This window comes from Callithrix jacchus, chromosome 9, assembly GCF_049354715.1.
Source record: "Callithrix jacchus isolate 240 chromosome 9, calJac240_pri, whole genome shotgun sequence".
Taxonomy (NCBI): Eukaryota; Metazoa; Chordata; class Mammalia; order Primates; family Cebidae; genus Callithrix; species Callithrix jacchus.
In genome coordinates, this window is record NC_133510.1 from 115,185,866 (window position 1) to 115,210,890 (window position 25,025).

The window sequence follows — 25,025 nt, forward strand, 5'->3', positions numbered from 1 at the left end:
CTGCAGGGTGGTGAGCCCTGTCCTTGACTAATTTTTCTTTATCTTGCTCAATGTTTCATGAACCATTCAATTACTGTCTCCTTATTAGATAATATCCTTATATAAAAAGGATAATAGTTAAAAATAACTCAATGCTGGGGGTAGACATTACTATTAATGAAAATTGAGTATGATTAATCCATACATAACCAAACGACATACTTAACTGATAGGGAAAAAAATCACTATTTCACTGGTGATGAAAACATCTTGATGTTTTAACTCATACTTTCCCAAACACAATAAAAAACCTTTCTGGACTATTCCACATCCACCACAGTTCCAGAACCTCCCAAGCATCCCTTCTAAAAGTTATGAAAAAATATTTGTCATTTCCTGAACTTTCCATGCTCTTTTAGATCCCTGAGTCTAAACATGCTGTTTGTTCTGCTTGAAAGTCTTCTCCATCCTTCAAGAATAACTCCTGTGTCACGTTCTCTGGGAAGCTTTGCCAGCTCCCTAGCACAACTGGTCTCTGACACCTCTACACTCTACTGCACTTCCTATCTACCTCAGTTTTGGCACTGATTACACTACAATTATTTGCTTATTGGTCTATTTCCCTGCCAGAACTTTTTTTTTTTTTTTTTTTTTGAGACAGAGTCTCCCTTTGTCGCCCAAGCTGGAATGCAGGGGCATGATCTTCGCTCACTACAACCTCCACCTCCCGGGTTCAAGTGATTCCCCTGCCTCAGCCTCCTGAGTAGCTTGGATTACAGACGTGCACCACCATGTCCAGCTAATTTTTGTATTTTTAGTAGAGACGGGGTTTCACCATGTTGGCCAGGTTGGTCTTGAACTCTTGACCTTGTGATCCACCTGCCTTGGCCTCCCAAAGTGCTGGGATTACAGGTGTGAGCCACTGCACACCTTAGACCATATTTTTAAAGGGAGAAACAATACCTTATTCATTTTTTGCCTGGCATACAACAAACTCTCAAGACATTAAAATGCATCATGAACAAATAAATAGATAAATAAGCAAGTTATACAAACAGGCCTGAAAGGGGAAGGGGAAATTTATTCTTCAAGTTTACTTTTTTTTTTAAATTTAGGTAGTGAAAAGAGAGGAAAAGGAGAGAAAGACTTCCACAAAGAGTGTGGAAGGGGATTCCAGGGGGGAAACCCAGGAGGGGAAAAAGAGCTCCCACCATGTGGGAGGGGATTCCAGAGAGCTGGAAATCCCTACTTTTTTTTTTTTAAACAAGATCTTGTTCTGTTGCCCAGGGAGTACAGTGGAATGATCACAGCTCACTGCAGCCTTGACCTCCTTGGCTCAAGCGATCTTCCCACTTCAGCCTTCTGAGTAGCTGGGACTATAGGCATGTGTTACTGTACCCAGCTCAAGTTTACTTTTTATTTGAATTGGTCACTAAAAATAAAATTTGGAAACATCACCTTGAAAATGCAACTGAGAGGCCACTTCAAAAAATATTATTTTTTTTTTTGAATGCCAAGGTGCAAGGACTGCTTGAGGCCAGGAGTTTGAGACCAACCTGGGCAACATAGCAAGATCTTGTCTCTAAAAACAAACAACAACAACAAAAAACACTAGCTGGGCATGGTAGAGTGCACCTATAGTCCTACTTGGGAGGCTGAAGTTGGGGGATTGCTTACTGCTTGAGCCAGGGAGGTAGAGGTTACAGTGAGCTATGATTGTACCACTGTACCCTAGCCTGGGTGACAGACTTTATGTCTCATAATTTTTTTAAATTAAAAAAAATCTATTTGGAGGTTGTTAGCAGTATCGACAGGGAGAGAATAAAAATATTTTCTCAATTTCCTGGTTAATGTACTCCTTCAGGGTACGGGGATATCACTTAGTCTTATCGTAAAGCTGTAAGTTTTCAAAGAACCACACTGAGGATAAGTCACTCATGAAATCATCCACTGATTTAACTTATCTGATCATGTCATTTAATAGAGGCTTTCTTTCTCTTATTTAGCACAGACAACCTAATAAACTAACACACCAACCAAAGAAATCAGTGAGCTCTAGAAAGGAGTCCGGCGTCTCACCTTCTTCTTTTTCCCACTCAACACAGCGGTTGGCAAGCACTTGGAAGGCAGCCCAGGCCATGGTGGCCACCTTCTGCTTCTTGGTCTGTTTCTCACTGGAGCTGGACTCGGTCTGACTGCTCAAGCTACACAGGCGATCCATGAGCTGCACAAGGCCACTGCGTACCAAGCACTTCTCTTCACTCCTGACAAAGGGTCATGGATTGCACTAGATAAACATAACTGACCAACACTCCTGAAACTCTCATTGAGGTTCAAAGCATCAAAGGGGCATAAAACATGCTGGTGTAGTTCTTTCCCTACAACTTAGGATACTGCCGTGTGCAATCAAACACAAAATGATTTTCTTATAATGATGATTCCATTCATTAACAAAGAACTTCAAATTCTGGTTTATTACAACACCAAAGCAAAAAAATGAATGGATGGAATCAACTCATTGTTGCCATGTTGGAAAAAAAATAATATATTTGTCCTAAGGGAATTCAATTAATGCTTGACATCTTCAAATTAGTAACTAAGTGACCCAAGAGAGAAAATAAATGTGCATATGCAAAATATTTCTGCCAAATATGTAAGTAATTTCCTAGGGACCTTTTATTTTTCTTTGAACCTCCATATCTTCACAATGTAATATAATCCTAATGGCTGCATTTAGTCATGTAGACTCTCAATAATGAGAAATTTACATAGGAACCTTAGGTGTCTTTCAGGAGAAAAGTTTTGTTTAGTTAGTTCCCAAATAATGAAAGCAAAAATCCAGTTTTTAAAATTAAAAATACTTTCACTTAATCGACTATACTGCAGTGTAACTTACATACAACAAAAGGCCTTTCTGTACTTACCTTGTGTAAGGTATGGTACATAAAAGTCCAATGCTATTTGCACAAGCGATGGGGTAACGAGCACACAAAGACACAACAGAGGTCATGGTCTCGCCAAAGGCTTCCTGGACCTGCTCGACCATCCCACCACATGTGAGTTCTTCAATTCTGTGAAAGAGAAACCAAAGCTCAGGCTTCTGGAACCACATCAAGAACAGTGGATGTGACCATGTGAGCAGGCGAGGCCTCTTGAGAAACTCTAGCATATCTGGACGAATCCAGAACTGAAGGGATCTTAGAGAATATTCAACTTAGTGTTTCCCAAACTATGTAAGACCGAGGTGTGCCTCCAAAACAGTGGTTCACACTCCAGAAAAGTCTGAGAAATCCTGGGTTAAGGAAATTACAAAAAGACTACTATAGGACTTTTCAGAGCCTTTAATAAGGGTAAAGTGAATGGCCTCTCTCTACAAGCAGAGAACATTCAACACTTCCCAAACTTATCTGATCATGAAACCAGTACAATAACCCAAGTAGCACTGAATACTGTAAGTGCTTTTCTTAAAAATTTTTTTTGAGACAGGGTCTTGCTCTGTTACCCAGGCTGGAGTACAGTGGTACAATCACAGCTCACCGCAGCCTTGGCCACTTGGACTCAGGTGATCCTCCCACCTCTGCCTCCCAAGTAGCTGGGACCACAGATGCACACCACCATATCCAGCTAATTTTTTTGACTTTTAGTAGAGATGATGTTTCACTATGTTGTCCAGGCTGGTCTCAAACTCCTGAGCTCAAGCAATCCTCCCACCTCAGCCTCCCTAAGTGCTGGAATTACAGGCCTGAGCCACTGTGCCTAGTCAAGGCAGTTTTATTAATAAGATAACTAAGGTTCAAATGGATTAGTTAAGTGTCTGTTTTTGAGTTCACACTTCAGTTATTAGCAGAAGATGAAAGCCTAGTTGATATAAAGACTTTCCCAATGTAAAACACAAATAGGGCCGATTTTATACCAATTAATATTAGTTTAGAACTGAAACTATCAGGATTTATCTACAAAGACATGCAACATAATATTGTTTATAATAGCAAAAACAAATAAGCAAAACTAACCTAATGTTCAAAAAGAGGGAATTTGTTAAAGTTTCAAGCATATAATGCAGGGCTACATAACTACTAAAAGCACTACAGGAGACGTCTATGGTTAGAACACAGATACTAAAGTGTTAACAGATGTTACCTTAAGAGGTTGTACTTGTAGTTGATTTTCATTTTATTCTTTGGCATGTTCTACATTTTTTTTCAAGTTTCTGACAAATGACTTAATAATCAAGGGAAAAAGGAATAGTGTTGCCAGTTTTATGGAGAAATTAAATTGTGCAAATAGGCTGTGGTAATCATGAGGGCTTTTCACTGTATCTTTCTGGGCACCATGTGGTTGGCTGGGCAATGAAAAGTCTGGCCAATGAGCCAGAGTTCTGACAAGGAGCCTGGCAGCACTCAAGGTGGTAGTTTCCTCCTCTGTGATTACCACCAGCCAGCATGAACCCAACATGAACAGAAGCAAGACCTAAAGTTTTGTTTTCTTCTTTTTATTTTTTTGTGCAAAGTCTTGCTCTGTTGCCCAGGCTAAAGTGCAGGGTGGTGCAATCACAGCTCACTGCAGCCTCAATCTCCTGGCCTCAGGCGATCTTCCTGCCTGAGCTTCCCCAGTAGCTGGGATCACAGGCATGTGTCACCACGCCCAGCTAATTTTTTCTTTTTTGTAGAGACAGGGTCTCACTATATTGCCCAGGCTGGTCTTGAACTCCTGGCCTCCAGTGATCCTCCTGCCTTGGCCTCCCTAAGTGCTGGGATTATAGATGTGAGCCACTGCACCCCACAAAATTTTGTCTTTTAAGCCATTGAAATTTTGAGCTTGTTTCCAAAGAATAGTCTGACCTACCCTGCAGCCCCAGCTACTTGGAAGGCTGAGGTGGGAGGATCTCAAGATTTCTCAAGATACTCACTTCAGCACTTAATTAACCCATTTTCCTCCAGCCACTGGACACTCTCTGCCTATTGGCCAGAATTCCTTAAAGAAGTGCCAGGAGCCACAGCAGCTCCAGTCCGGGGCTTGTAGAGAAATGCATTTTCAATTTCTTCTTGAAGATCTTTGAAGCCCAATAGGAAATTCACATAGGAAAACTTCTCACACATGATTTATAAAACAATCTTCAAAGTTAGTATCTACAATTACATTTATAGAAATTGGTTCAGTAATAATAGTCACAGAAATATATAAAAATATAGGTAGAAGGAGGTTGTGATGGAAGCACTGTTGTTGGTGCAAAAATAAAAACAAAAGAAATAAAGACAAATGAACCTGTGTGTCCATCAGTAGAAAATGAGTTAAATTTTTAAGAAAAGGTCATCTATACAATGTATATCTATGAGCTCTTAAAAATGATAAAGTAGCCAAATGTGGTGGCTCATGCCTTTAATCCCAGCAGTCTGGAAGGCTGAGGCTGAAGTTCGAGACCAGCCTGGGCAACATGGAAGATCCCACCTCCACAAAAAATAAATACATTAGCTGAGCATGGTGGTATGCACCTGTAGTTCCAGCTACTCAGGAGGCTGAGCTGGGAGGATTGCTTAAGGCTGGCGAGGTCAAGGCTGCAGTGAGCCATGATCACGTCACTGCATGCCAGCCTGGGTGACAGAACGAGAACCTGTTTTTCTTTGGGGGAAAAAAAAAAAGGCTGTGCGTGGCGGCTCATGCCTGGAATCCCAGCACTTAGGGAGGCTGAGGTGGACAGATCACCTGAGGTCAGGAGTTTGAGACCAGCCTGGCCAACATGGTGAAACCCTGTCTCTATTAGAAATAAAAAAATTAGCCAGGTGTGGTGGCATGTGCCTGTAATCCCAGCTATTCAGGAGGCTGAGACATGAGAATTACTTGAACCAGGAGATGGAAGTTGCCATGAGCCAAGATCGTGCCACTGCACTCCAGCCTGGGTGACAAGAGTAAGACTCTGTCTCAAATTAAAAAAAAAAAAAAAAAGATAGAGCAGACCACACCTATATGTATTGACATAAAAACACAGATATCCAAGATATCTAAGACATACTCAGCAAAACAGTCATTGTCATAGAAAGGCATGTATAATATAATCTGAATTGAGTTGAAAAAATTAACACACATACACATTTATGTGTACAAAGAGAATTATACAGCTGCTTATGCCTATATGACTGCTGTAACGAGCTCTTAATGAACAGAGAGGAATTTAGAAGGTGAATACCGAGAGTTTTATATTCTATTAATATGTTGATTTTCTTTGCAAGATCATATGCCACTTTTATATAAATACTTTAGAGGGAAAACATTAGCAAATACTACCACCTATGTTTGGGCCACAGGAATAATCTTTGGAATGGCTCTGACCATTCTAGACAGGACAGCATAAACTAAGACAAACAACTAACCTGGGTCCTCCCTGAAGGACCATTGTCACCGGACCCACAAGATGCGTCACTCCCCCAACCCTCACGGCAGCTGTCAGCAATTCCCGCATGTGCACCAGTGCCTGCTTGCGAGTGTTTCCCCGGCGCCACCTTGTCTGTGCAGCCAAAAGAAAACTGCTGCTGGACACCTGAAATGCACAAGAAAGAGGGGCACCTGACTCCTGCTAACTGCCGCAAGCCCCGGCATACTGTTAGGTGCTATTCATCTAGAGCACGCAAAACATGACATACAGCTTGGTCAGGGTTGGTGCCGATGAAAGCAAATAGCTGCCCTAGCAGGACGCTGTAGGTGGGCTTGTCCCTGCTGTCCTCAATGGCCAGTGACTGCAGGAGAGTAAAGGAGCTGCTGCGGTGGCTGGTCACGTGGCGACGCCTACAGGGAACATAGAACAGACTGGCAAGACAAGAAACACACTTAGGGAGCTTGTTTTGATGAATGCATTCAGCTGCATGTGGAAACCCAACCCTGGTCATTAGCCATTTACCTCTGATTTGCTCTAGTAAATTCCAAATCTTCATTACCAATCATTTCCAGATCAGAAGGAGCTGACATGCTGCGAAGAAAAACAGGCTGCCTGACAGCGGGAGATATCACTTTTGTTTCAGAAGCTGATTTACAAGCTGGAAAAAAAAGGAATAAAAAGGCCGAAATTTCTGCTATCTGTACAACAACAGCCAAATGCAACACAGCACTACCAAATCATCTAAGTGTATCTTTGCTTTCTATCAGAGTTCAGCCACCAATCTAGCTAGCGTAGCATACTGTCAATTTTTAAACCTAAATATTAGGTTTAAAATTATTTTAACTTAAAAAATTAAAATATTAAATTGGTTTTCTGTAGAAAAACTGAAAAATTCATTTAATTTCATAGCTATCAATGTTCACTTTAATGTAAGCAGTCTAAAAAACAAGGGAGGACACAGAAAATAATTTCCAGAAAACAAAAATTTTTCTTAATTTTTCAATTTCTTATTTTTTTGAGATGAGTCTCGCTCTGTCTCCCAGGCTGGATTGCAGTGGTATGATCTCAGCTCACTACAACCTTCATCTGCTGGGTTCAAGTGATTCTCCTGCTTCAGCCTCCCAAGTAGCTGCAATTACAGGTGTGAGCCACCACACCCAGCTAATTTTTGCATTTTTTTAGTAGAGACGGGGTATCACCATGTTGGCCAGGCTGGTCTCAAACTACTGACTTGAAGTGATCTGCCCACCCTGGCCTCCCAAAGTGCTGGAATTACAGGTGTGAGCCACCACATCTGGCCCAAATTTCTTAATTCAAATAAATCCAAATCCATTTTATTCAGAGATGGACTTTTTCCCGCTTTAACCCCAGATGTATTTAGCTGACTTATTGTCATTTGATGATACCTCTGCTTTGATCATAGTTAGTGGGAATAAATATCACATTTGAGTTGGAATCTGAATGGGTCTTTCTATAAGATACACTCCTTAACCTTGTCCAGGGAAATAGCTGTTTTATAAAACAATCCTTAAATGGAAGAAGATAAAACTATACATCAAGACTAGCTAAGAAAAAAAGATGTTGAGAAAGTAAGGAAAAAAACCATTTTCTTTTATTATTCTAAAACTTTCATTTATTTATTTATTTAGGGACAGGGTCTTGCTCTGCTGCCCAGGCTGAAGTGAAGTGCTACAATCATGGCTCACTGCAGCTTTGAACTCCTAGATTCAAGCAATCCTCCCAACTCAGCCTCTCAAGTAGCTGGAATTACAGGCACATGCCACCATGCCTGGTTGATTTTTGTGATTTTTTGTAGAGACCAGGTCCTGCTATGTGACAAAGCCTCGTCTTGAACTTCTGGCTTAAATGATCCTCCTGCCTTGGTCTTCCAAAGTGCTGGGATTACAGGCTTGAGCCACCACACCCGGCCCGAGAAAACCATTTTTTAATCTGTTTTAAGAGTGGTTACACAGCTTAAATATAAAAAAAGTATAATTTCTGAGGATACTGTTATCTCTGAGGTCAAGAGCCTCTGGGACAGTAGACAGCCTTACCAAGTGGTCAAGTCTATATATATGACCTTTAACAAGGGCTTATGTGTATAGCAGACCATCCTGGCATGTGATTATACCACACACTCAGCACATGTGTCTCTGCCAAACCTGTGTCTTCCCCTGAAGTTCTCAGGGAGAACCTGTGTTAGACAGTGAGATTCTGGGAGTCCTCCTAGACTTCAAGTCCCAAGTAAGAAGAGCCTTAAATGACCAGCTGGGATGAAAACAAGTTTGCCTGCTCCTTACTGCCCATTGGGCAATGAGGCTATGTAACATGGACTCTTTCAATTAAGAACAGTTTATTTAACTTTATCTCTCAAGTTAAGAATGAATGCTTGTGGGCTGTGCCGTGTTAACAGATCCTGTCTTAAGTAAGAAGACTCAATGATTTTCCTGAGAGATGCATTTTTAGGCTAACAATTAAAATGTGACCTAGACAAGGTGTGGTGGCTCATGCCTGTAATCCCAGCACTTTGGGAGGCTGAGGTGGGTGGATCACTTAAGGCTAGGAGTTCAAGACCAACCTGGCCAACATGGCAAAACCCTGTCTCTACTACAAATACAAAAATTAGCTGGGTGTGATGGTGGGTGCCTGTATTCCCACCTACTTGGGAAGCTGAGGCAGGAGAATTGCTTGAAACTAGGAGGCAGATATTGCAGTGAGCTGAGATCCAACCCGGGCAACAGAGTGAGACTCTGTCTCACAACAATAAATAAAATGTGACCTAGAAAACGTTAATTCCCAGGAAGTCATACCACATAATTACTAAAGATGAAATGCAAACTCAGCTTCAAGTAAAGAGGAAAAAATGATATTGCAAGATTCACAATGTTAACTAATTATATATGTTACTATGAAATCTAATTATATACGTTAGTATGAAAACAAAAATAGGGCCAGGTGCAATGGCTCACACCTATAATCCTAGTACTTTGAAAGGCCGAGGCAGGTGGATCACCTGAGGTCAGGAGTTTGAGACCAATCTGGTCAACATAGTGAAACCCCATCTCTACTAGAAATATAAAAATTAGCCAGGAATGGTGGCACATGCCTGTAGTCCCAGCTACTAGGGAGGCTGAGGCAGGAGAATTGCTGGAACCTGGGGGGGGGCAGAGGTTCCGGTGAGCTGAGACTGCGCTACTGCACTCCAGCCTGGGTGACACAGAGCAAGACTCAATCTCAAAAAAATAATAATAATAAAATAAAGAAAACAAGAAGTTGACCACAGGAATTTAATGACATATAAGTATTTCTTTGTTTTTCTTTTGTCACTCAATTGCTTTGTACAGAAAGTACAGGCAAAATTAAGTATGTTAAAAGTTCCTTTTATTTTCCTTTCTAGGTGTACCCAAGAGTGAGTTTTTCAAAAAACAGCTGATGTATCTTATATGAACAGACTAGGACCAGAAGTCGATTAGGGGCTATCTTTGAGCAGGAGTTTCAAAGATACCTGGCGTTTCAGCAGGAGTCCCAGAGATGCTTCTCGTGAGGCCCGACTGGGCTGCGATGGTGACATGCAGCAACAGCTCAGCTCGGTTCATTAAACTTTTCACTAACGTCTTTGTTTTAGCCAGTGGGTGTAAGGGTTTCTGAATAAGAGAATTCACTTCTTGTAGGAACTTCTCCCTATAAAGAAAGACTGATGTGCATTGAGTTGTACTCTAGCTAACCAAAAACAGTATTAAAAAAAATTACAAAGAGTCAGGGAAGACACAGGGGAAACCAAGCAAAAGTAACCTAATCAACATTGCTTAGTTCCCTGTTTCCTCATCCAAGGGGAACAGTGTTAGAAACTTTGGCCACTTCTTGTTCCTTTTTCTGTTTCAAATGCCTGTGCTAACTTTTGAAGGCTAAAACTCAAACTTCCAATTTACCAAATTAGTTCCAACTCTAAAATATTTAGTAAATTCACAACATTTAAAAATATATCTATTAAGAGACTAGACCTTTACAATGTGTTTTGAGCATCAAGGTGATAATAGCCTTAATAGTTATTAATACCACTAACCTCAGTGATAGGACCATGTTTTCAAGATCATTTCCATCAAAGGAGACTTCCTTCATTGAACACAGAAGTTCTAGTTCTTTCATTTTGTTCTAAAGAAGAAAAAAATTAAAAAAAAGTTGGTATGCAGGATCTGTAAGAACCAAGTTTTACTATACATATATTAAAATGAACAGAAAATTTCAGAGAAAAACCACCACCTTTGGTCCATATTTCTATGCTTGAAACCCATTTGTAAGTTCTTATTTGATATTTTAATGATTAAAAATGGCACTGACTACTTTCTGGGGATTCTTTCAGGGTTATAATTTTACCTACTTTTTGTTTTTTAAGGCTTGAAAGCAAAATTTGACCATGATGACAACTTCTTAATATATCTTTATAAAACTATTAACCAGTTAAAGAAAAACAACTTAAGGCCGAGTGCAGTGGCTCATGCTTGTAATCCCAGCACTGAGGTCAGGAGTTCGAGACCAGCCTGGTCAACATGGTGAAACACCATCTCTACTAAAAGTACAAAAATTAGCCAGGTGTGGTACTGCACACCTGTAATCCCAGCTATTTGGGAGGGTGAGGCAGGAGAATCGGTTGAACCCAGGAGGCAGAGGTTACAGTGAGCCAAGATCATACCATTGTACTCCAGCCTGGGTGACAGAGCAAGACTCCGTCTGGAGAAATAAATAAATAAGTAAAATTGGCCAATGTGGTGGCGTGTGCCTGTAATCCCAGCTACTCAGGAGGCTGAGGCAGGAGAATTGCTTGGACCCAGGAGGCAGAGATCATGCCACTGCATTCTTGCACTGGGTGACAGAGCAAGACTCTGTCTCAAAAAAAAAAAAAAAAAAGAAAAACGTAATGAGTATTTATTTATATATTGCATGTTGAGCTAATCAATTTTCATTTAACCTCTTTTAAAGAATGGGTATGTTTTTAGAGTGTGCAACTTTTGAGGAAATGACATTTTACCTCTACAAACACACACACACACACACACTCACTCACACACACACACACACACACACACACACAGTATATATGTTTGCTGTCTAAATGGCTATGCCCCAGTGACAAATCATACACCTTGCTCACCTCATTAAAATGGTAATCATAAAAGAAAGGCATGTTGTTCTCCAGTTTCCCCTGTATGGCATCGTCTACTTCACTTTGCCATTTTTGTTCCAGTTCTGCAACACTCTATTAGATACATTAAAATAGATGCAAAATAAAAACAAGTATAATCTGTTTGAAAATTCAAAATTTTAGTCACAATAGTAATTTTTAAAGCTTAGATCACATTCTAAATTTCTTTAAATTTCCAGGAAAGAAATTATTTCCAACAGTTATCAGACATTTACCTGCAGCTGTCTCTCCATGGCATTGAGCTTCTTAAAGGTCTCTCCCATAATTTTACATAATAAATCATATTCTTCAGCATGTTCTTCTTGATATTGAAAATTTATTAGAGACTGCAGTGCATCAACTAAGTTCAAGTGCTTAATAACACAAGATACCACCATTTCCTCCATCACGTCTGGCTGAATCACTTCTCTGTGATCACAATGGAAATCAGTCAGGTATATGCCATGCTCTCAGCTTCTCAATACTGTATTTTATTTTCATTTTTAATTTTTTAGAGACAGGGTCTCCCTCTCACCCAGGCTGCAGTTCAGTGAAGCAGTCATGGCTCAATGCAGCCTCAAACTCCTGGGCTCAAGGGATCCTCCTGCCTCAGCCTCCTGAGTAGCTGAGACTATAGATGCATGCTGCCATGCTTAGCTAATTTAAGAAAAACACTTTTAGGGGAATTTCTCACTATGTTGCTCAGGCTGGTCTTGAACTCCTGGGCTCAAGTGATCCTCCTGACTTGGCCTCCCAAAGTATTGGAATTACAGGCATGAGCCACTGTGTCCCAGGCCTAATACTATATTTTATAGGTTGGGGAACTTAGGCGTTAATCTAAAGATATTAAATATTCACCACACCTCCTTTATTACAATAGAGTAAGAGGTATGAATAGTATAATGGCATTGTAGGAGTCTTACGTTGGCAGATAATTTAGTATATTAACTGATAAAACTGAATTTGGCTGATAAAGCTGAAAATCAAGAGTAAAGAGACTTCAGCCTGGAATCCCAGCACTTTGGGAGACTGAGGTGAGTGAATCACTTAAGGTCAGGAGTTCAAGACCAGCCTGGCCAACATGGAGAAACCCTGTCTCTACTAAAAATACAAAAATTAGTCAGGCGTGGTGGTGCACGCCTGTAATCCCAGTTACTCGGGAGGCTGAGGCAGGAGAATCACTTGAACCCAGGAGGCGGAGGTTGTAGTGAGCCAAGATTGTGCCACTGCACTCCAGCCTGGGTGACAGAGTGAGACTCCCTCTCCAAACAAACCAACGAACAAACAAGAGTAAAGAGACTTCATTTTCTATGATTGCTACATTTTGAGTTAGAGTCATACTAGAGCTGGAAAAGGGCTAAGGCTAAGAAAAGATCTTCAGCAGCATCTATCCACTAATTAATTTTATGTAGTGTTATAGCCTGCAGTATTCGGTCCAAATAGATGTTGGGCTGAAAACAATGGTGTTTTCTCTTTTTTTTTTTTCATTTTAAATTTCATACATTCTCTAAAGTTTTCTCTCTGAAATCCTGCCTCAGGAGGCAGGGCAGAGGCCTGCAAAACAGATTTGACTTTAAGCAAGAATACTACAGACATTTGTAACTGTAAGTTTGTACATTCTGGATTAGAGAACTCCTCACCATTTCTCTAGGCATCAAAAATAAACACATGTCTCTAAATAAACTCTGGAAACTAAAGTAGAGGCTGATTGCTAGCAGAAGGTCAACATACTGAACATAAACCTAGAACTCGGTCACACTTTAGCATGCATCAGTCACATGGGAAACTTGCTAAACTGAGCCCCATCCTCAGAGCTTCTGATTCAACAGGTATCAAATGGGGTTCAAGAACTAACAAGTTCCCAGGTGATGCCAAAGCTGCTGATTTGAGGACCAAATTTTGAGAACCCCTAATCTGGAATACCACCTGGTGGGCCCTCCAGACTCAGTTAATTTTAACATTCATGCAGTAAACATAAAATTAAAGGTTCATTTCCTAGACCACAGAAGAAATACATCCATTTCAATGGTTGAAACTTTTTTCCACTGCGAAAAGTAAAACACTACACAGCAACATACTTTATACTTGGTCTAAATTGAGGTCTAGCACGCCCAGAAATTTCCCTGAGCTTTATCATGATTCCTGGAGGCAGCCTGATCCGAGGCAGATCAAAGTAGTTTCCAACAGGAGGCACGAGGACATCAGAGGGGTAGGTGAATTCTCTGTCTTCCTCTATGGTCAGAGGCAGTGGAGAGGGGCTCGGAGTAAGGGCAGGGGAGATCACGCCATTGGCCTCCACCTGCCACTGGCACCTGAGCAGACAGAAAAGAGGCTCTTCACTTCTTCTCTCATCAAGATTATTGGAAAGCTATTGGATGTTTGCAGATACATCAAACATATGAAGGATCACATTCTGTGTTACTCATCAAAACTTCTCCAGAAGCTAAAGAAAAATGAGCACTGTATGAAAGCCCATCTTTGGAGATCTAGCTCCTCCCCAATATTTAATCATTAAAACTTTGAAATGTATAGAAAAGCTGAAAGAATGACATGGTTGATGTTCACAGACCCACTTGTATAGATTGTACAATAAACATTTGCTGTGTTTGTTTTATCATACAATCACCTATCCTCTTGGGGATCATTCAGTTTAACTAGACAATAATTGTGTTGCAGAAAAGCTTATGCAGTTCAAAGACGTAATTTTAAATTTAGTAAAGTAAGGGCCAGAAAGCACTATGGTGTAATTTTCATCTTATTTCTTAGACACAAAAACACCCATGAGATTGCCAAGCAGTAGGCACTATCACCTGGGAAATGTACCGAAAGGAGTTTTCCATATAAAGTCCTTTTTCCTTTGCAGGCAACACTAGCTAAACTTTAACCTTTTTGTTACCTTTGTAAAAGTTTGGACCGCAATAGATCCTGACAGGCTTCTTCTTCTTTGGTAATTTCTGGTCCATTGTACAGGATTCTTAACATGGAACAAGCTAACACAGACAGACCTAAAGCCAGGTCTACCAGAAAGGGCAAGCCTCCTGAGACATCCTCCGAAGACTCCTACAATGCAGACAGGGGTAAACCACACTGGTCAGAGCACACTGGCAGAGGCAGCTACTTGTGCTGCCCCACACTGCACTGTCCCCAAGCACAGGGTTCTACAGAGCAGCATCAAGTTATCACTGCTAGGGGACACAGGTACAGCACCTAAATCATGACTAGATGGTGGCACTGGAATGACCAGAATGAAGTTGCAACACAATTCTGCAGAGAAAATAGCTGACCAGACCCCATATTAGAAATAGCACAAATCAAATAAAGAAATCCGATTCTTTGATAGCTTCCTTTCTGTTGTGCCTAAGTATAAACCACTATTTTGTTTTCTCACTTCCATCCTGTGCTCAAACCGTGATGTTGTCAATGGCTGCACTGAATTCATTCAAGAAATATTTACTGAGTGCCCTCTGTATGCCAGCCACCGTTCTAGGTGCCTGAGATATATCGGAGGATGAAACGAAGATCTCTGCTCTCATGGAGTTTACATTCTAGCAGTTAATGCCACTCTGGAGAGTCTTAGCTTGGTTAAGCTTAAGAAACCTCAAAATCTAAAACATATTTTTAGAATCCGGCAACTGGAGGGGTCAGTAGTATGCTTAAGTCCTCTTTTTTTTTCTTTGAGACAGAGTCTCACTCCGTCGCCCAGGCTGAAGTACAGTGGCACAATCTCAGCTCACTGCAATCTCTGCCTCCTGGGTTCAAGCAATTCTCCTGCCTCAGCCTCCCGAGTAGGTAAGACTATGGGCACGCACCACCATACCCAGATAATTTTTGTATTTTTAGTAGAGATGGGGTTTCACCAAGTTGGCCAGACTGGTCTAGAACTCCTGACCTCAGGTGATCTGGCCACCTCAGTCTCCCAAAGTGCTGGGATTACAGGTGTGAGCCACCATGCCCAGCGGGATGCTTAACTACTCTTAAAACCCAGGATCCAAGTGCTTATTTCTACTAAGTTCTATTGAGTCCTCTTTGCCCTGTGGAAAGATGCTGGGGTAAGGTCACCTCCCCAAGCTTTGAAGAAGGAGCCCCAATCAATAGATTTATTTCTGTGCTGCTGAGCTGATTTTAGGTCATGGTAGGTTTTATTCTGTAAAAGTACTACTAACTGCTAGTAGTTGACTAGTGCCAAATAGAAGAGACAGATGAAACGGTGACTCATATTCTGCCCTGTTTCCAAGGCAAATATGATGTATGTAATCAAGGCACATAGCAGATAGTATATTTTGTCCATGGCAGTGGTTAGATTCAAGTACCTGAGCGCGAACTGTGCAAGCAAAGCCCCACATGGCTTTATCAGGAGTGTTGTGTTCACGGCCACTTCTCATTTCAAAGGAGAAGGTGACTGTATCTCCTTCCACCTTAAAATTTAAGGAGGGGGGGGGAAATGCACTTTAAAAACAAGATACACAATTTTCAAAAGAGCAATTAATTTCAGAGATTTACTTTCAAAAAGGACCACAGCAATATTTCACTCCTTTTCTCACTTGCTTTTTGATTCAAATTCCATTCCCTCTCATTTAGACTCCCAGTCCTTTAAGTGTCTCTCCTGACCAGGTGGCCTTTGGGATGAGGCATCTGTGAAATGGGCCACAGTTGCCCATTAGCAAGATCAAGGCAAAGGTTAATCAAATCATTTTCTTTTTTTTTGAGACAAGGTCTTACTCTGTCACCCAGGCTGGAGTGCAGTGGCATGATCATGGCTTACTGAAGCCTTGACCTCCTGGACTAAAAAGATGCTCCCACTTCAGTCTCCTGAGTAGCTGGAACTACAAGTATGCAGCACCATTCCCAGCTAATTTTTTTTTTTTTTTTTTTTGGTAGAGACAAGGTCTTACTATGTTGCCCAGGCTGGTCTCAAATTCTTGGGCTCAACCAGTCTGCCTACCTCAGCCGCCCAAAGTGCTGGGATTATAGGTATGAGCCACTGCACTCGGCCTTGAGCATAATTTCTCTTTTATTGAGATGGAGTTTTGCTCTGTTGCCTAGACTAGAGTGCAATGGCCCAATCTCAGCTCACTGCAATCTCCGCTTCCTAGATTCAAGTGATTCTCCTGCCTTAGCCTCCTGAGTAGCTGGCATGACAAGCACGTGCCACCACGTCCAGCTAATTTTTGTATTTTCAGTAGAGACAGGGTTTCACCATGTTGGTCAGGCTGGTCTCGAACTCCTGACCTCAGGTGATCCTCCCACTTCGGCCTCCCAAAGTGCTGGGATTACAGGCATGAGCAGCCATGTCCAGTCATAATTTCTAACAAATGGCTTGTCATCTACGGCTGAATTAAAGAGGGTCCGTAATGTATATGAAATAAAGGCCCTAGGAACAGACTTTGGAGACATTTTTGGGTTTTAACAGACATTTCAGTTTATATTCATATTCCAGACAGATACATAGTAAGTAGTTTAAGGCCCAGATTACAAAGCATGGCCCTAATTTCATCAGTTTGAGAATGGATAATTGGTTTTGCTCCAGAGGCCCAAATTCCTCTGAACACATTAATTCAACACTTTCACACTGCAATGGCCTTGTGGTTCTAGGGTACTTCTCAACAGGAAGTGTGGAGGAGAACTAAGCTGGAAGAACTAGCAACCCTTTTAATCAACAAGGAAGAAAATGCTGTGACAACTTCTATCCATGGAATAACTTGTGAAAGGCAGTAACAGGGATATCATGTTCTACAAGTGAAAGGAGGGTCATTCTGAATAGAAATAGTGAGTTGATGGGCCTGGAAAGGTGGCTCCACCTCAACGAAAGGCCCCATGGCAAATGTTTTTCTGGGATTACAGTTAGTACTTGGACCTGTGAGGGCTGCAAGTTCATTTTCTTTTCTAGGAAGCAATTATGACTGGATACCATACCTTCACCAAGTCTTTCGGCCAACCAGTTCCTAAGACACTACGGCTGCCATATCCCAGTGTGTTGCCTCCATATTCAGCAACCTTCCTACTGTTTGTGTTAGGCCCCGCATATATCACCAACTTCAAAACAGAAAATATACTGTTAGACTGTAAAAGAAAAACAAAAACAACATCTACAAATAAAAAGGCTGCAAAAAATTTTGTTTAAAGTACAATTATAACCAGGCATTGGTGTCATTATAGTATAACTAATATTCCCTCATTTTTTAGGTATAACTGATACTAGTTTGGATGCAATCAGTCATTGGTATTTACAGGGAAGCCACAGAGTAATAACAATTATTAATTAAAAGAAGTATACTTTTTATATTACCATGCTTTAATTGGCTTGGGGATCTCACATTAAATAGTTATACTCAGCTACTGTACATCAGTATTTTTGAAATAGCTGTTTTAATGCTAATTAATAACATACAACTCATTAATAACAGTTTGGCCCCTTAAGTCCTCCCCAAAATTAATAAAGTGAGCAAATACAGATGGAAATATGGTTATATCTAGCACAACAACAAAATAAAAGCACCAAAAAGCAAAATCAATGAATAAATAAGAATTTTTAAAAATGCAACAAATTGAAAATAAGCCATATATTCTTAGAATGTTGCTTCATGGTAGAAAAAGAAAATGATACAAATTTGGGCCAGAAAGGGGGCTGCTGCTTCTTGGGTCAGTTTTCATGTATCAGTATGTCTCTAATTCATTTATAACCAGCTGGCTGACTTTCTAATAGGCAGAAGAAACATTTATAGCTCATTTGGCATTCAAAGACTTCCATAGGAAAAATAAAGCTCTGGCTTCTGTAAATACCAAACTCTGTCTTCTAATGTACACTTTGACTGCTTCTCACTGTGTCTAAGTTCAGATTTAGAAGCTCCATCTTCAGCCCTGAATGCTTATTATTTTGTGATTTCTTACCCTTTGGGGCCTTTTGCTGACACCAGCCAGGGACCACTGGAAAAGTAAATGTACTTTTATCCATGTAATAAGCCTCTTTGTGCTTCATCACTTTACACTAATATCTACTGCAGGCATAAGTTAGCGCATATCAGAAATGCAAATTACGGTTTTTAAAAGAGAAACAAAAAGACACCAACTAAAATGGCAGCCTCTCCCATTTCTATATTAAAAGTCACTTCACCTGAACCTAGGAAATGGGAGCAGTCAATGCCAGGAGCTATGAAGTAGGGTGGACTGATGCTAGGAGACACGTTTCTGAAAGGCCTACTAAAAGATCAACTCATACATTTTCTTGCTTCCAGCTAAGGTGAGTTATGAGGACAAGTCTTTGGGGGCACCTGGGAATCTTCACTATCCTAAAAGATAGGAAGAGGATTTTATAACTTGCCCAGAAATGTGTTTCCCCATCTCATAGTGTATAGAGTTAAGAAGTCCTTTATTTTTAACCTAAAAACCTCCCCAGATAGAAGTTTTTTTAAAGCCAGCCTCAGAAGTCAGAATCCCCTACTAGGATTTAAGCCCATTTGCCCTCACATAGTTCATAGGAGAGAGAGCCAACAGATTACTAACAAGCTACATAAAAGGAATATTCATGAAGCTATTAGATAATCCTCTAGCTGTTCTTTCATATGTTACATATTTCATTAGCCTTTCCTCCTAAGACTAACATGACAGGTTACAATTCAATAATTCTAAGTAGAAGAAAATGCTCCAATCCCTAAGATGCTTCCTTTCATTTAACTGTTAAGCCACCAGGTTGGAAACTACTCTTCCTCGAAAAAGGAAGAACGAATGTTTAAATAAATATAAACCAGATCCTAGCACCTCTGAAACTCTTCTAAAAAGCCACCTTTTCCCAAAAGATACATGAGAAGCTCCAAGAATTGGGCAGTGAGACCTTTCTAGATGAATGGACATCACACATCTGGAGGAACTTCAAGCACACAGGGAGGGCAGGGGGTAAGCAGAACGAAAAGGAACATTTCATTCCACTCAGATCTAAGCATCTGAAAGCTTACAAAGTACACTTTCAACACATCATTAAAACATTGTTCTTAGACCTCAGAGGTGGTGTTTCTCTAACTCCCTCAATCACTACCCTTCAAAGATAAAGAACTTTATCTTAAAAAAGTTCTCCTTAGAGATATCTGCAGACAGAAATCAGTCAAGAATGGTGACCAGCAGCAAAGAAAAAGAAGAAGCATCTAAGAATCAGCTTACTCAAGGTGGAACCAGTAACAACCCAATTCTTACTTACTTTGTCATAGTCATATTGTGAAGAGCATCTGCTATCAAATCTAAGGTACAGGCAGCGAGCTCCTGGGATATGGACCGTTTCTTTAAATTTATAGTTGTCTCTGACAGGGTGGACTGTTTCCACAGTCTTCCCAGCAGCCCATGGGGCAGGAATCTTTAAACCAGTGAGAAATCCTGGCTCCTCCTTCTCTTCTAACATTCTAAACAGAAAAAGAGAAAATGATTCAGCTTAGCAGGCAAGTTAAGGAAAAACAATGTAAACATTAAATTGCTCTTTAATTTTCCACAGCTTGCAGTATAATACTGGGGCTTTTAAATGCTTGATCTCAGTGGCAATCAGAAACATTTAAAAATTTTCTCCATTTAAGGGTTTTTTTTTTTCTTTGTTGTTATATATTATATTTGCTTTTTTTTTTCTTTTTTGCCTTTTTCCAGGACAAAAAACAGAAACATATTTTCATTTTTCCCACTTTTTTCAAGGGAGAAGCCCAGTTGATATTGAGGAGAAGACCTGATTAACTCTCATTTAAAGGTACTCAGAAAAAAAAAAAGGATACTGTAAAGGATCCTTAAGATTGGCCCCTTTCCAAATCCCACAGAATTAGCATCCTGTAAAAATTTCCTGTTGTTGATATCTACATGCTAATTGTTGAAAACTCCAAAAGTCTACATAACTACTTTTTACTATGATTTTTGCTAAAGTAAGGTGCCTTCAAAGGTTCTCTTAACTACTATAATTGAACTCTCAAGGATTTCATGGTGCCTGAGGTTGTGGAATACAAACTCCTGAAACTTAAACTTAGCTGCCATGAAATTCTCTTATTCTTTCAACTCTGAAACTTGAGCTGCAGAGTCTCACTGTCCAATATGGTAGCTACTAGTCACATGTGGCTATTTCAATTAAATTGAATTTAAATGAAATACAATTTAAAATTTAGTCCCTCAGTCACATTAGCTATCTTGCAGGTGCTCAATAACAACCTGTCGCTATGGCACTAGACAGCACAGATAGAAGTTTTCATCACTGCAAAAAGCTCAATTTCATATCCTTCTGTTCTAGAGAAACTCAGGAAATCTTTCCTTTCTGAACAATGTTTTTTAAGGACAGCTTTAATGCAACATAATTGATATAATAAATTGGACATATTTAAAGCATACAACTTGATAAGTTTGGACATTTGTTATATCTATTAAGTTTCCTTCTTCCTCTTTGTAACCACTCCATTTCTCCCCTAGGTGAACACTTACTTGCTGTCTGTCACTAGAGATTAGTTTGCATTTTCTAGAGTTTGATATACATGAAATCATACAGTACATGACCTAAGGGGATGCAGATTCTTTCCCTCAGGGTTTAGTATTTTGAGATTATATACATGCTGTTATATATAACAAGAGTTCATTCCTTTTTATTGCTGATTAGAGTCCGTTGTATGACTATTATCACAATTTATTTATCCATTCACTTACTGATGGACATTTAAGTTGTTTCCAGTTTTGGGCTCTTCTAACCAAAACTGTTGTGAACCTTAATGTAAAAGCCTTTGTAAGAACCTTGCTTTCTTTCTTTCTTTTACTTCACGTAAAAGTGAAGTAGTTGAGTCATATAGTAGATATATGTTTAACTTTTTAAAAAACAGCCAGCTGGGCGTGGTGGTTTATGCCTGTAATCCCAGCACTTTGGGAGGCCGAGGTGGGCGAATCACAAGGTCAGGAGTTTGAAACCAACCTGGCCAACATGGTAAAACTCTGTCTTTACTAAAAATACAAAAATTAGCTGGGCATGGTAACCCATGCCTGTAATCCTAGCTACTCAGGAGGCTGAGGGAGGAGAATTGCTTGAACCTGGGAGGCTGGGGTTGCAGTGAGCTGAGATCATGCCACTGCACCTCAACCTGGGTGACAGAGCAAAACTCCATCTCAGGAAAAAAAGAAAAAAGAAAAGAAACAGTCAAACTGCCTGCCAAAGTCATAATATTTTATATCCTCACTATTAGCATATGAGAATTTCAGATCAATTTTGAACTAATCTCTTGATCCATAGGGAAATTTATTCTAACCAGTTGCTATAAATCTACAAAGCAATTCTACAGTTACCTAAAATTTTATTCCAAAGTCTCTCTTTACAGTTAGATAATCCTTTCTAAAAATCATTTTCATAAAGAGTACTAGGCTTTCACCAGAAGAAAACAAGAAAAGAGTTCCTGCAAGGAAGCAGCATCCATTACCTCTCATCAGGGAACAGCCTACACTTCTGGTCTGGTGCACCACATGGGGAACAGCCCACCTCAGCAAAAACCGGACACTGGGTTTTAAGCAGCAAAGCCGTCTGAAACACAAAACCATCATTAAGTCTTTGAGTGCTACTGTCAGTTATCTGAATGGTATAAGAGCCAAACTTAGAAGTCTCTCTTAAATTACCTTTTTACAATCCTTCACTAAGAAATGCTGTGCTACTTAGACCACTTAACATTATTTTACTTAATGCTGGAATGGAACACATCATTTACATTAGCTACTATTAGCTGGCAAGAACTCAGGAGACAAACTATAATGGTAGGGTTTTAGTAGCATTGTATATTGGTATTTTTACAGCTGATTTGCTATGAACACTCACTAAAAGATTGCACTTAGTAATTTAGCCAAACAAACAAAATATTTTCCCTTAATATTTATTTTTATGACATATTTTTCTTCATTCCATCATTATTACCCTTAGTTTCTGAAAGACAGGATTATGTTTATTCTGTCTTCAGTGAAAGCAAATAGCCACCCTGTGAAGCAGCTTGGCCAAAAAGCAGTTCATTTGGCACACCAAGGATCATACCTGGCTGGTATAGAGTACCAGCTGCACTAGCTGAGGCATCAGGGCATCGGCCATGATCAGAGTCTGCAAATTTGGATGCATCAGGGAGGTCAGTAACACTGGAAGAAGGTGACCAAGCATAGTAGCCTTAGTAACTTGTTCCAAGCCTTTTAACCTACAAAAAGGTGAAGAAAAACACACAGCCTAAGCAATGCCCAAACATGTGAAGAAGCAACTAATGTCATCTTTATCTGACAAATTCTCTTAAACTGCATCTCCTTAAACTAGTTAAGCACTTTCAGTGACAGTCCACAAATTTTCCACCTTCTGTCACTGAAGAAGAGGGGAAGAGCAGAAAGTTATTAATGGGTTTCACCTTCAATCTGTGATTTTTGCCAAAAAGTTTATAAAGCGCCTTTTTTTGTTGTTTTAGAGACAGGGTCTCACTCTGTCACCCAGGCTGGAGTGCATTGGTACCATCTCAGCTCATTGCAGCCTTGATCTCCTGGGCAGAAGTGATCCTCCCACCTTAGCCTCCCAAACTGCTGCAATTACAGGCGTGAACCATGGAGCCAACCTACATGGCACCTTTGAAGCACTTTACAAATGGGTTCTCAAATGCCAATAGCTACTACCTGTAAAGCTCCCTTGCCTCTGGGGCTGCTGGTCGCTATGTTACACTGGGCACTCTAAAAAGGAGGAAGTGAATGGCTACAACATTGATTCACCTGCCCATAGCCATGACATCCATTACTGGTCTAGAGAAATTGAGGCTTGTCTGGGACATGCAGAAGCAAGCAAATTTTTTCTCCCAATTTTCTCTTATTATAGTAAAATAAACATAGCATAACATTTACCATCTTAACCATTTTAAGTGTACATTTCAACATTATTAAATAATGTGCAACTATCACCACCATCCATCTCCACAACTCTTTTGTGTTATAAAACCAAAACTCTATACCCATTAAGCAGTAACTCCTCATTTTCCCCTTTCCCCAGCCCCTGGCAACCACCATTCTACTTTCAGTCTCTAAGACTTTGACTAATCTAAGTAGGCAAATTTTAAATTTATCTTTAAAATCACATTCTTAATATCCCTGTCCCCTGCTAGAAGAATTAAGGAATGCAAAAAGAAATGGATTATGTAAATTCCTTAAGGCTACTTGGGATATTGGTATGGGAACCAGAAACTCAGGCTCTCCCATTAGATTGAATTATGTATTACTAAGCCTCAATGCAATGCCTATCTGGGTTATACTGTTCTCAATCCAAACCTCCTATCTACTCCCTAGGAGTGGGCAAGAACCAAGACCATAGTAACAGACAGGGTTACAGAAGCAAAAATTACACTGTAGGATTCTTTTAGATTTAATATTCAAATCGTCAAAAAACATAGTGGGCAATGCATTTCTAAAAGCAAACCACAGCAGAAGTTTTAATGTGAAGGGCTGAGAAAGGGCTTTATTACTGTGAAAGAGAAGTTTGCCCCATCAGTCATGTATTTGGAGAAGTAAAATTACAGTAAAATCTTGAGATATCACATCAGTGTCATCTTTTGAGTAGCAGTAGATAAGTCACTTCTTCCTCCCAAAGTCTTTATCATGAGGAAACTAAGTGTGCATGGTGCTAACCTCAATAATTAAAGGAAAGGCCAATTTGGGAGTGATGACAGTAGAAGTCCCAAGTGGCAGAGATCAGGCTGTGCCCTCCATAACCTTGCTACCCTTAGATCATGGCTGTTGGTCCAGTCTCACCTGAAAGCAGATGAAAGAGTGTGACTACACTTGGCTTTCAAACACTTGCCCTTTCAGCCTATTCTCACAAAAATCTATCTATATAAAACTAATCCTTCTATATTCTGTTCTAAAAAGATTTAGTTTTAATAAACAAATTTTTCTTCCCAAAGGGCAGTTGGTCACAGCCCACAAATCCGTTCCTCACCTCTGCTCACGGTCTGCTATGTCACTATTTATGAGGGCAGTTGTGACCTGCTGTAGCATTTCCAACACTTCATCACATCCAGTCAGGATTTGGGTGGCAAGAGCCAAAATACTGACTTTTAGCTCCTAGGCAGAAAATATCATCGTATTATTTTTAAGCTTTGTGATGAACGTAAGTTCACAATGACAACATGAAATGATGTATTTAATGATGCATTTCCAAATGAAATAATGAGGTGGCCAGAATAAGCCCAAAGCAGTAAATTCTGCTAGGATGGCAAGTAGCAATCTGGGAGACCAGGGTCTGGAAAGCTGACAGAAATACGCAGTATTTCAGAGGGATCACTCTGAGTCCCTAGGAGAAAAGGCCTATCTCCCATCCCATCCAGCACAAGAGAGCTCCTTGTGGCCAGCCCAGAAACTGTCCAGGTGGAAGACTGCCTTGGGTGGTATGAGGATAGCTAAAGAGAAAAACAGAACAGTAAAAGGCACATGTAGAGGCGGTGAATAAAATGAGACAAAAACACAACATTCTGAAACAGTACAAGTGACCTTTTACTTAAT

The 25,025-nt window shown here is 40.2% G+C and overlaps 1 protein-coding gene across 21 annotated transcripts in view; it reads right to left on the reverse strand.

The window, feature by feature from the left end:
* The window catches only part of HECTD4 (HECT domain E3 ubiquitin protein ligase 4), a 224,153-nt gene that overhangs the window by 78,119 nt on the left and 121,009 nt on the right, over positions 1-25,025 (reverse strand). For 8 of the 21 annotated variants that reach the window (XR_013522118.1, XR_013522117.1, XR_013522116.1 and 5 more), the window contains exons 18-34: positions 24,463-24,587; positions 22,540-22,693; positions 21,941-22,041; positions 19,717-19,915; positions 17,442-17,588; positions 15,839-15,943; positions 14,425-14,588; positions 13,607-13,840; positions 11,765-11,957; positions 11,499-11,603; positions 10,413-10,501; positions 9,855-10,030; positions 6,872-7,007; positions 6,618-6,780; positions 6,348-6,514; positions 2,904-3,050; positions 2,059-2,243 (exon numbers count right to left, since the gene is read on the reverse strand). Coding sequence is in view for 18 of the 21 variants with exons in the window: in XM_054238904.2 (XP_054094879.2) it covers positions 2,059-2,243; positions 2,904-3,050; positions 6,348-6,514; positions 6,618-6,780; positions 6,872-7,007; positions 9,855-10,030; positions 10,413-10,501; positions 11,499-11,603; positions 11,765-11,957; positions 13,607-13,840; positions 14,425-14,588; positions 15,839-15,943; positions 17,442-17,588; positions 19,717-19,915; positions 21,941-22,041; positions 22,540-22,693; positions 24,463-24,587 (2,590 nt within the window). In the remaining 3 variants the exon portion in view is untranslated. The remainder of the gene's footprint in view (positions 1-2,058; positions 2,244-2,903; positions 3,051-6,347; positions 6,515-6,617; positions 6,781-6,871; positions 7,008-9,854; positions 10,031-10,412; positions 10,502-11,498; positions 11,604-11,764; positions 11,958-13,606; positions 13,841-14,424; positions 14,589-15,838; positions 15,944-17,441; positions 17,589-19,716; positions 19,916-21,940; positions 22,042-22,539; positions 22,694-24,462; positions 24,588-25,025) is intronic. The other 13 variants (XM_078337356.1, XM_035257693.3, XM_078337353.1 and 10 more) reach the window with 4 other exon arrangements.